General features: G+C 39.3%; 1 protein-coding gene across 1 annotated transcript in view; it reads left to right on the top strand.

The window, feature by feature from the left end:
- The first annotated feature begins 88 nt into the window (after positions 1 to 88).
- Positions 89 to 12754, top strand: part of LOC126212656 (putative uncharacterized protein DDB_G0290521) — an 83070-nt gene continuing 70404 nt past the window's right edge. The window contains exons 1-2 of the mRNA XM_049940080.1: positions 89 to 225; positions 12710 to 12754. The exon at positions 12710 to 12754 is cut by the window's right edge and continues 158 nt beyond it. Coding sequence (XP_049796037.1) covers positions 89 to 225; positions 12710 to 12754 — 182 coding nt within the window. The remainder of the gene's footprint in view (positions 226 to 12709) is intronic.

Raw genomic sequence — 12754 nt, 5'->3', positions numbered from 1 at the left:
TGTGTAATGGTATTTGAATGAAAATTGTAGGAAACATAAGTTTATTAACTGTAACACATGGTAATTTTATTGTACATGCAAATAATAAATGTCTCAAATTCGTTCTTGGAACAAATGTACCAAAGAAGACTTCTTTGCAGCAGCTGTCAATTTGTCTGTGTCACAGTTCTGTAATAGAAAAGATGTAAGAGGTAAAGCAATGAACTGTAAGCAATATGTCATCAGGTAAGTATGGTATTTGTCATACTATTTCTTTTCTCTGAAGTATTTAATGAAAAACATACTGCATTACTGGAATTCTGTTTGCTCTATGTAAAGACAATGGGTTTATCCAGTATGCATGACATAAATTTACAGTGTAATGGAACATTGCTTATCCCAAACTGCTTGCAAAGAGAAAACATTGTGATAGCAAGAATTCTTGTAAACAGCATTAAATTTAGCACTTTACAGTGACAGCGTGTGAAATTCCATATTCATTTAATTATCACCATAGTGTACTAAATTTAATGCTGATGAAGGTTTCTCAGGTCTTCAGCTGCATGGTAGTGTTGATATCTCGCAACGTTTCAGGAATTGTCATACTGACCATCTTCTGGCGAAGTGTCGAGATTGGTGGAGAGCGGGTTATTTATATGTGCGGTCACCCCCATCCACTAGACCTTGGGTAGCCGCGGTGGACCAGTGGTGTGCACACGTTGATGGTGATGATAGTCGCCCTTGGCAGCCATGTTTGGTTCTCTGTGCAAGCATTCTGTCTATGGTGGAGGACGTTGACGGGTAAGCTCCCGATGGACTGCCGCTATCGCAGAATTCCACGCTGTGCCGAGTTGAGATCCCTCATCTCTGTTGACCAGATTGTTGCGAATCCTTACTTCTATGGATTCTTTGATAATGCTTTCCCAGAAGCCAGATGCTCGGCACTGTACCCTTGTGTTTTCGAAGTTGAAGGTGTGTTTTTCATTTATGCTGTATTTTGCTTCGGCTGATTGTTCTGTGTGGCCTAGTCACACACATCTGATATGTTCTTCACAGTGTTTAGATGTACAGTGCTGTGTTTGCCCAATGTATTGTTTTACGCATTTGCATGGTATGCTTTATACTCCTGGTGTGTTAAGGATCAGCAGGTCTTTGGCAGTACCTAGGAGCTCCCTGACTTTGGTGGTGGTTGGAGAACGGTTTTGATATTATATTTGCCCAGAATAGTGCAATTTTGGCTGAGAGCGTAACCGTGTATGGAAGAAAAGTGAGTCGTTTGTCTCCTTCTACTTCATCATAATCTGGGGTTCTCACTGCTTCCTTCTTCCTTTTAAGTGCCCTGTTGATATGCGTTTCACTGTAGCAATTTTGGAGGAAGACTTCCCTCAGGTGTTGCAGCTCGGATGGTTGGCTGTCTTAGTTGCAGATGACATGCGCCCTATTTACCAGCGCGGTAAGTACTGTTTGGCCGGCCATTGTGGCCGAGGGTTCTAGGTGCTGCAGTCTGGAACCGCACGACCGCTACGGTCGCAGGTTTGAATCCTGCCTCAGGCATGGAAGTGTGTGATGTCCTTAGGTTAGTTATGTTTAAGTAGTTCTAAGTTCTAGGGGACTGATGACCACAGCAGTTAAGTTCCATAGTGCTGAGAGCCATTTAAGTACGGTTTGTCTTTGTGCTGGGTGGTGGCAGCTAGTTGCATGAAGGTATAGGTCTGTGTGTGTCTTCTTCCTATGTACTGCATGACCTAGTGAACCATCTGCCTTCCTCTTAATTAAAATATCAAGGAAGGGGAGGCATCCATTTTCCTCCATTTCTGTTATAAAGTTGGTGTTTGGATGGATGCTGTTTAGGTGTTCCTGAAAGTCATGTAGCACCAGTTTTCCATGTGCGCATATAACAAAAGTGTCGTGGACATAGCAGAAGAAGTGCTTTGGTTTCTGTCTGGCACTTTGAAGGGCCACCACCTCGAATTGTTCGATATAGAGGTTTGAATTCACAGGAGTCAGTGGAAAGCTGATGGCCACATTGTCAATCTGTTCGATGAATTCCCTGTGGTGCTGAAAGTAGGTTGTTAGTGCTTGTTCGAAGAGGCTGACTTTGTGGTTGTGCTGGGCTAAAAGTGTCAAGGAGTCTTGAAGGACACTTTCGTGAAAAGCGACGTCATGTTGAAGCTCAAGAGTAGGTCCTCGATTTCTAGTAGCATGTCCCTGAGTATTTTTACGAATTTGGCTCATGGTGGCTGCAGCGTCCCACGAGGGGTTGGAGCAGTGTTGCTAGCCATTTAGCAAGTCCTAACTGTGAGAGTTGGAGTCTGCAGTCGGTCGAGAGGTACCCCTTCCTTATGGATCTTAGGGAGTCCATAGAGGTGTGGTATTGCTGGCACTCTAGGGTACAGCCACTTCTTCATTGGCTCAGGTAAGCCAGATTTCTTCAGCAGAGTTATCATCTTTCTATTCATCGTCGGGGTTGGATCCTTCTTCAGCCTCTTATAGGCCTCGTGTTGTGGCAGTGGGTTTATTTTCTACCGGTACTCGGCAGTGCTTAATAGCACTGTAGCGTTCCCTTTATCTGCTGGTAGGATCGTTACTTCACCGTCATCTCTAAGGGACCAGAGAGCTGCTTGTTCTTCCGCAGATACATTATTTGTAGGCAACTGAGATCTGTCGATTATTCTGGAAGTTTCCCACCTGACTTCCTCTGCTTCCTCCTTTGGAAGCCCTTACTGCTTCTTCCACACCACTATAATGTCTCGTTTCAGGTTTGTTCTGGGGATAGGGGCAAAATTCAGTTCTTTCTTGAGGACTGCGATTGTGGCAGCGTCCAGTTCTTTTCCAGCCAAATTGATCATGGCTCTGGTGTCATTAATCTCCTTTTTTGTCAAAAACGTCGCAAGATATCAATGCTACCACCCGGCTGGAGACCCAATAAACCTTAAACAGTCTTTGCCGGGAAAGCAAACAGTCAAATTTAATGCTGTTTACAAAAATTTGTAACACTTAGTAGAAATCTATTCTTTGTAACAGTATCCAGCTCTGTGGACTAACATCAGTTGTGGTGAATATTGGAATTTTTACTGGGTAGACATGATTGGAAAATGAAGAGAAGGGAACTGAAACATTTCAGATGTGGGATTAGAGAATGCCACTGAAAATTAAGTGAACTTACAAGGAATATGGAGTCCTCAGTAGAACTGTTAAGGAAAGAAACGTACAGAAAATGCTGAGCAAAAGAAGGGACAGGATGATAGGATAAGTGTTAAAGACATCAGGTAGTGTACTAGTCAGATGTGTTTCCATCTCACTTGGGGAAAAATGCTACTATTACACATATCAAATAGGAACTTTAAATAGAGTGTAGTTAATTTTTATGTTAGTTACATAGTCAATAGTGGAACCTCATCACGCACTTGCAACTCTAAACTAGTAGATAAAGAAGTGCTTTTTTGAGGAGGATATAGTGTAATTCAGTACACAGCAAGATTTGGACAATGTACTATTTATTCCAATATATATCTTGCAAAATCGGTGTGGCAACAAAATAGGAGGCATTAGAGCTAATATAGATGCTTCCTGGCAATTGTTCTCCCCAACCACCACCTTGATATGGAGTAGGAAAGAGTGAAGTAATGGATGTAGTGGTACCAGTGGTACCCTCTTTCATGCACCATTGGGTGACTAGTCTGGTGTAAATATAGGTGTACAAAGAATCGGATATTAATAGGCAGGGATATGGACTCTAATCAGACATTTATTATGAGAGAATAAGGAACCCATTTCTTAAAGATCACAGTACTCACAGACAATGATTGAACAGCACTGTGAGGGTGTTGAACAACATCGTCATCATTGTTCAAGTGTGTTCAACATAATACTTGATAAATTAACAGTGATACATTGAATGGGAAAATCTGTGCTTGGCACTGTCATAGTAAATTCCAGAGCTAAAATGGTTGTCCATAGCATTCATGAAAGTTGGTCTGTAGAGCATTACCTGAGGAAACACGTTGAGAACTGTTGACACATGGGTACAAGCTACAGCTGAATTTAAAGCACTAGAACATTAGTAGATCAATAACATTGAAATTATGAAAATGATCGTGTGTAAAATCACAATCTACAGTAAAATTAAAACTGAGGCTTGTGATATATACTGTCCCCAAAAGTACTTTGGTATTGACACTAGAGAAGGAACACATGGAGATGCAAAATGCAGTGGCCTCACTCTTCCTTGACTGTTTGTATGATCTGACGTTTCATTGTACACACTCTAATTTGCATACTAATCAGTGTACAAAGGTGGAAGTGGGTTCTGGAGGAGTTGCACTACATTCTCATTTTAGATTTGTTTGTGGCAAGTAATTTGTAGTTTTATATGCAGAATATTTTCGAAAATCCATTATCTAATGTTCCTGAAAATTCGACTCATAGGGAAACTTTGTTACTGAGTTTAAATGACCAAATTGTGTTAACAAAATACTTAGAATATATCTTATTTTCAACAGCTCCAAACTCTGTCAGAGATGTCTAACATCAGATTAATTTAAATTAAACATTATGTGTGATGCTCTGCTCATGTGATAAGGTATCAGTCATCTGTTTTGTTGAGAGAAACACAGCACAGCATTTATGGTTAACATGACATTACATTTTCTGATCAAACATTACAAATCTTTGTAGCAAGAAAGGTACCCATTTTGGTAGAGATATGGAAATTTAAGTATGAAAGTAAGAAGAATAGTGATAACATCATTCACTACCTTCTAATTACAACAATTATGATTCAAAATATTAAGATTTTGTTGGTGTCACTAGTGCTGAATTCCTGAGGTGCACTTCATTTGATTGTAGTTGCCAATAAAAGCCTTCTTAGTAATGAAAATACAATCTGCTCTGCAGGTAAATACACCACACATTCTGTGGTAATTTTCTTAACAGCTTCATTACTGAGTTCCCCAACTGGACAGTGTACCTTTTTTACTTGTTTCATCAATGTTTTGCAACATAATCTTCAATTTAGACCCATATCAATTCTGTTGGGTCGAAGTGCCAGTGAGAAGTTATCAGCCTAATTATTTTATGCCTGTATGTTTTTGTCAACCTGTAAGTTTTTGTATGTGGCCAACTGGTTTATTGAGAGGTATTGGATTTATATGCTCTATCTTTTCAAATTTTTCACTTACTTTCACTTACGGATGCTGAAGCCAATAATTTCCTCTTTTTATTTTAGCGTAAGTTTCTCATCAACAACAGTACATTTGGGAGCACTATCAACAAAAGGTGTTGATGATGTAGGCAAATTATGCTCAAACCATTTCTCTCAACTGATCTTATGTTGCAATGCCTTGAACAAGAGTGACATTGATATGTTGTTGTTGTGGTCTTCAGTCCTGAGACTGGTTTGATGCAGCTCTCCATGCTACTCTATCCTGTGCAAGCTTCATCTCCCAGTACCTACTGCAGCCTACATCCTTCTGAATCTGCTTAGTGTATTCATCTCTTGGTCTCACTTTACGATTTTTACCCTCCACGCTGCCCTCCAGTAGTAAATTGGTGATCCCTTAATACCTCAGAACATGTTCTACCAACCTATCCCTTCTTCTGGCCAAGTTGTGCCACAGACTCCTCTTCTCCCCAATTGTATTCAACACCACCTCATTAGTTATGTGATCTACCCATCTAATCTTAAGCATTATTCTGTAGCACCACATTTTGAAAACTTCTATTCTCTTCTTGTCTAAACTATTTATCGTCCATGTTTCACTTCCATACATGGCTACACTCCATACAAATACTTTCAGAAATGACTTCCTGACACTTACATCTATACTCGATGTTAACAAATTTCTCTTCAGAAACGCTTTCCTTGCTATTGCCAGTCTACATTTTATATCCGCTTACTTCGACCATCATCAGTTATTTTGCTCCCCAAATAGCAAAACTCCTTTACTACTTTAAGTGTCTCATTTCCTAATCTAATTCCCTCAGCATCACCTGACTTAATTCGACTCCATTCCATTATCCTTGTTTTGCTTTTGTTGATGTTCATCTTATACCCTCCTTTCAAGACACTGTCCATTTCATTCAACTGCTGTTCCAGGTCCTTTGCTTGCAATGTCATCGGCGAACCTCAAAGTTTTTATTTCTTCTCCATGGATTTTAATACCTACTCTGAACTTCTTTTGTTTCCTTTACTGCTTGCTCAATATACAGATTGAATAGCATCGGGGAGAGGTTACAACCTCGTCTCACTCCCTTCCCAACCACTCCTTCCCGTTTATGTCCCTCAACTCTCATAACTGCCATCTGCTTTCTGTACAAATTGTAAATAGCCTTTCACTCCCTGTACCACCTTCAGAATTTGAAAGAGAGTATTCCAGTCAACATTGTCAAAAGCTTTCTCTAAGTCTACAAATGCTATAAATGTATTGATATATCCACTGAATAACATTTGCTGAAGTGGCTTTTAGCATTAAGCACTGCACAGTCCACAACTGTTAACAGTAATGACAGGTAACATTGCAACTAGAAGTATATAAAATGAATGCAAACAAAATACCATAGTGCAGTGAATGCTTCCAAAGGACAGCGAGCTGCCTAAAACTGATCTCTACTGCACTTAGGAAATATATCGGCAGTGTGGTGAAGGTATATCCCTTGGGGTAGACTGAATGTATGCTCTGCAGTCTTTGCATGTATCACCACACTATTTCATTTCTAGTTGGCAGTCCTAAAGTAATTCTAAATAGAGTTCAATTAAATTACCCTGTTGCTTTCTAGAACCAGGTCCTTGATTGTCACACAGGCAGTCAATGCAAAATAATTTTTGCAGGCTGAAAATCTTGGATGTTATTTTGGGTCCAGTGCAAGACACTACTGTTGATTGGAGAGGAGGAGAAGTCAAAGATTACCAGAACAATAATACATTGCCCAGAAATGGGTGTCAAATGCCTGAACTCATTTGCACTAAAGCTGTGAGTGTGAGAAGAAGTTAAGTTGATAAATGCGGGCAACAATAGGCGGGTGAAGGCTGAAGACGAGTGATAAAAGGTGTGTGGATAGGAAAAGCACAACACTGCAACGTGAGGCAAACTTGGGTCACCAGACGATGGTCAGAGTCTGTTCTGTGCTGTTCTGTGCTGTGCTGTTCTGTGCTGTGCTGTGCTGTGAAGTAACAGTGTAGCAGAGAGCTGTTAGTGTCTCTGCAAAGAGCACAGTGAAATGTACCAAAGGTGGAATCATGGGAATGTGGGTTAGAAAAGCTGATCAGCAAATTATATCTTTGTATTACAGATTTGCACAAGCTGTATTAATTCGAATATTCTTTGTTATTTTCTTGAAGGTCTGTTGGGAGTATCTTGTCACAGTGATTGTATCAGTGAGGATCCCAGACTAAATTTGGTTTGGGATGATCTTGAGAATATTGCAAGCATTTACATCACTAATATTGCATGTAGATTGAGAAAAATTATCCCCTAGTTGAAAGCTAATTGAAATAATCATAGATTGTGAGTTTTCTAGAGATCAGCAGTATATTAGTAACCAGCTGAGTTCATGGCATTGCTGGGGTAGGTATTTATTCCAATCTGTTAGTCCATCTTCTCCTCCCACGTTCATTCCATCTCCTCCTTTGCCACTCTTTTTGTCTCCCCCTCTCCCACTATTTTTCCATCTTGTCACCTACTCTCTCTGCCTGTCTCGTCCTTGCCCTTTCTCTCTACCCCTCAACTTCTCAAGGTGTGCAGTACACCTATGAGCTCCTTTGCAGGCAGAATGACATACCTGTCTAATTACAGTGTCATGTAGCAATTGTATTCCAGCTACCACCTTGAAAAAAAAATGTATTAGTCAGCAATATGAAGCACATACCAAGCAGTAGTAGGAATGAACTATTTCTTATGACTAGACACAGCCGTGTTCCAGTTAAAGTTGTGCTCAATGCTATGGGATGGTGGAAACTTGTTGTTGATGAGAAAGCAATGACATTGCAGAGGCAAAGGGTGAAAGAATACACAAAACAAATACTAAATGGCTGATTTTCTGTATGCAAGCTATGGCAAGAATATGTAATACTGAGATGAGTGGAATCGGAATATCTATGCCAAAGGAAAAGCGGTAACATGTACACAACATAAATTCCTGGGCAATGTGATAAATGTGTTGTATGGCAGAAATTCTGTGAGCTTATGAACAATCCAAAAAGGTATCAACTTTGCTAGAGGTTAACAGCTTATGTTGAAGAGAAATGGATAGCAGAGCTAGTAAACAGTCCAACAAGGGGATAGGAAAACAGACTGCGGCTGCTGTTATTTAAAGTGATGGGTATCCCACCCAGAAACCATTTCTCATGGTGGCATTTGTTGCACATGTATCGACAAATTTAAATCTGTTGAAGAGATTACACCTCATTTAGTATAACAGATGAGGTTTGTGGTTCAGATCCTACTACACAGTGAATTTTCCTTCTCTTTTCCTCTAAGGAAAATCAGTAAGATACTTTTAATTGCACCATGAACGTAAGATGGACAGCTTGCCACAGGTGCATTTAATTTACAATAAATTTAAAGAAACAACTTCCTAGGGACATTATGCGTCATTTGTTTTTTTATGTTAATTTTACAGCCATTAAGCAGTATAAGATTCAAATTCAGCTTTCTTAACCATTATTTTCAGTCATATATGCCAACACATGCTGTCATCAACAAAAATATAAAAGTAAGTTTGAAAGTAGCATCAAACTTACGAGCTGTGGAGCCCCATTGTGATATTACAGCAGTCTTACCTATGTTAATGCATTTACTGCTCTAATGGGTGGTAGGTAATTTCGTCTCATGTGGTTACCATGCGTGAAGTTGCTGTACAACAGCTCAACAGTGTGAACAGCTCTACTGTAAGATAGCTGACAGCTTAAGATAGATTACCACTATTATTCTTCAGCCCCAATATGATGCACATCCTCCACTTCTGAGGAAATTTGTTCCCTGAATGAAATTCCTTTTTTCACTACACCTGTGTGAACAAATTATCATGCATAAACAATGCAACACAATATCCAAATCGACTTATCAAACAGATTTTTATGAAAATATGAGGCATATTACTGAAGTGGCAAGTGACTTATTTTCACAAAGCATGGATTTATGTATATTGCCGTATGATTAGGTACTGCCAGAGCAATCTTGTCTAAAGAACATTGCCACAGTGCCTGTCTTCATTTGTGTTTTGCAGTGATTGACATGCAGATGTCTAGGGTGTTGCATGCTTTGCTTTTTACGGATACCACAGTTTTCATCGTTATGTCCACACAATTCAGTTTCTAAAGCATAAACGTGGCAGTACTGTGGAATAGCCTATGACATAACTAGATCTCTCTTTTCTCAAAGGTACTAGTGCTGTAGACACAGTACCTGAACAGTTGCTTGCATACTAATGAGTACAGAATATGGCATTGTGTTTCCAGGCGACCGACATTGAACTGAGGGTGACAGTATTTCCAAAATGCAGTGCAACTGTGGCTGTGATCTGCTATGTGCTGCAGACAAATAAGAATTGAATATGGCAGTACACAGTAAGTGGACCAACCATTGAATGTAAGATTACAGTTATTGGAAGAACTGTCATCATCTGTTGGAGATTACACAAGATTTTGGGTTTTTGACATGAATCGCATTTAGGGCAGATACTCACTATCACAAAGAAATAAATGTAAAGGTGACCACAAGTGTTCGATGAAGAAATGGGACCTAGAAAAGGGCTATGTGGGGTGATCAACATACTACCGTGAGTCAGGTGATCACCAGTTTGAAGGCAGCAGGGCCTATTGCTATGAGAACTTTACTGAGACAATAGCAATGCATAAGACTTGGCGCTTACCCACATCCTATGCCTACCCATGACTCTTAAGCTACTCAGCATATATGAAGATACGCATTTGGTAAAATCTGTAACAAAACAAGGTGTTCTTGTTAGTGTTCAATGTAAAATACTTTCTTATCAAAACAAGACATGGTTGTCTCACTGGGAATTCCGCGATCGTTCATTATGTAAAATATGGCGTTTCAGTCTTCGATCGCTATTCTTTATTTTCAATTACCGGTTTCAGGCTAGCTGCCCATCTTCAGATCTGTTAGACAATGTTAAAAATGTAATTAATAAGAGAGATACAGTTAGTGATAAAAATATCGTAGTTTACAAAAAGAAATTTTGGAACGTATTAAATGCCAACATACCATATGTTGTAGTTACAGAGTAACTTGTCCGTACAGAACACACAGTTCACTGTCATAAGTAAAGTAAATTTCAATCTGTTGAAACATTATATCACAGTATTTAAGAGTAACCTGATTGGTAACAGTAAAAAGTGCCCTCTACCTATAACAATTGTGCATCTGTTATTTCGCCGTATATATTAGTGGCGAATATTCTTTTTAATAAAACAATTTTTTTAAGGTAATAACATATGAATAATCATTTTGAGTGGACCTTGAAACGAAAAATTTTTAGATTAATTTAAAATTTCTTTATAAAGAAAAATAAAATATAATTAAAATGTAGATATTCTTCCGAAAATGTGCGTTTGCTCTTCCTTGTTTTTGATTGGTGGTGGAGTGGATTTCCCTACGTCAGAACGTATACAACGCCACGTCGAGTCGTCTTGCGCTGCGCCCAATTCACCTCGCCGCCAGTACGCTGAGGGCCGTTCCGCTGTAGCTGTTTCTTACTGGGGCGTGCTGTTGCATTCAAGAGTAAGCCTAAAACAGGTCTTTAAAAATCCACTCCACCACCAATCAAAAACAAGGAAGAGCAAACGCACATTTTCGGAAGGATATCTACATTTTAATTATATTTTATTTTTCTTTATAAAGAAATTTTAAATTAATGTAAAAATTTTTCGTTTCAAGGTCCACTCAAAATGATTATTCATATGTTATTACCTTAAAAAAAATTGTTTTATTAAAAAGAATATTCGCCATTAATATGTAGGGCGAAATAACAGATGCACAATTGTTATAGGTAGAGGGCACTTTTTACTGTTACCAATCAGGTTACTCTTAAATACTGCGATATAATGTTTCAACAGATTGAAATTTACTTTACTTATGACAGTGAACTGTGTGTTCTGTACGGACAAGTTACTCTGTAACTACAACATATGGTATGTTGGCATTTAATACGTTCCAAAATTTCTTTTTGTAAACTACGATATTTTTATCACTAACTGTATCTCTCTTATTAATTACATTTTTAACATTGTCTAACAGATCTGAAGATGGGCAGCTAGCCCGAAACCAGTAATTGAAAATAAAGAATAGCGATCGAAGACTGAAACGCCATATTTTATTTAAAATACTTGCGTTTCCTGTATTGTTTGTGTTGCAGCCACCTGGTGCATGTACATACCCATGATTAATCTTCATTCTGTTTATACATCTGTATCTGTACTCTGCTACATATGAGTGGCACTCCTTAAAAAAGTTGGTTATATAATTAAATTTTGCTTTGTTTGCAGGTACATACCAGCCTTGCTGGTACCCTTTTTAATTTTCGAATCACAGTAGGCTGCTTTATGACGAAAAAAGAAAAATTATGGAAAAGCTTTAGTCTAGAGTAATTCATTTCCGGCAGCAGCAGGAACGGTTGACCTGTGTCGAGCTTATCCTGATGACTGAATTAGCTGTGTGGATTGGTTCCCTTAGTGAGGAGCAGACATCGAAGTTTTCGTTTCTTATCCATGGGTTTTAATTCCTACTCCTAATTTTTATTTTGTTTCCTTTCCTACTTGCTTAATATGCTGATCGAATAGCATCATGGATAGGCTACAACTCTGTCCCACTCCCTTCCCAACCATTGCTTCCCTTTCATGCCACTTGACTTACAACTGCCATCTGGTTTCTGTACAAATTGTAAATACCTTTTTGTTCCCTGTATTTGACCCCTGCCACCTTCAAAATTTGACAGATAGTGTTAGTCAACATTGTCAAAAGTTTTCTCTAAGTCTACAAATGCTGGTTTGCCTTTCATAAATCTATCTTCTGCATTCAATGAACTCTCTGCCAGGCACTTACACGTGATTTGCGGAGTATCCATGTAGATGCAGGTGATGCAGATTTGGATAAGTCGTAGGTTCAGTATTGCCTCGCATGTTCCAACATTTGTATGGAATCCAAACTGATCTTCCCTGAGGTGAGCTTCTACCAGTTTTTCCGTTCATCTGTAAGGAATACGTGTTAATATTTTGCAGCTGTGAATTATTAAACTGATAGCTTGGCAATTTTCAAACACCGGCTTTATTTATGATTGGAATTATTGTATTCTTCTTCAAATCTAAGGGTATTTCGCATGTCTATCAGGCTATCAGAAGTTCTAATGGAATGTTGTCTACTCTTCGTGGTTTCACTTGCTGAAGACGGTCAGTCCTTCACAACAGTAAATCTGTTTCTAATTCAGAAAGGTGTTGATGCAATTGCAAGCCCTGTGATGTCCTGCTCTCATTTTGCGGAATAGCACTTCGCTTTTGGAAACTGCTTCTGATTCTCAAGCATGACTGCTTGCTGCTTTGCTTCGCGACGACATCCTGTTTGTGTTGAGGCCCGTAGAACTCAGAACTCTTTCTGTGTTGGTGTTTACAGTAGGCTGCTGGATGCTCTGATCAAGGCTGAAATACAAACATACCACTCTGACCAGGGTGCCATTGCCGTCAATCTGGTGATGAAAAAGGTAGGTGCCTCCTTAGTGTGCATGCACGCGCGCACCCTCCCTCTCCCTCTCGCTCTCCCTC

Source organism: Schistocerca nitens, chromosome 11, assembly GCF_023898315.1.
Source record: "Schistocerca nitens isolate TAMUIC-IGC-003100 chromosome 11, iqSchNite1.1, whole genome shotgun sequence".
NCBI classification, from domain to species: domain Eukaryota; kingdom Metazoa; phylum Arthropoda; class Insecta; order Orthoptera; family Acrididae; genus Schistocerca; species Schistocerca nitens.
Note: the sequence above shows the minus strand (reverse complement) of the source record. Positions and strands in the feature narration are given on the sequence as shown.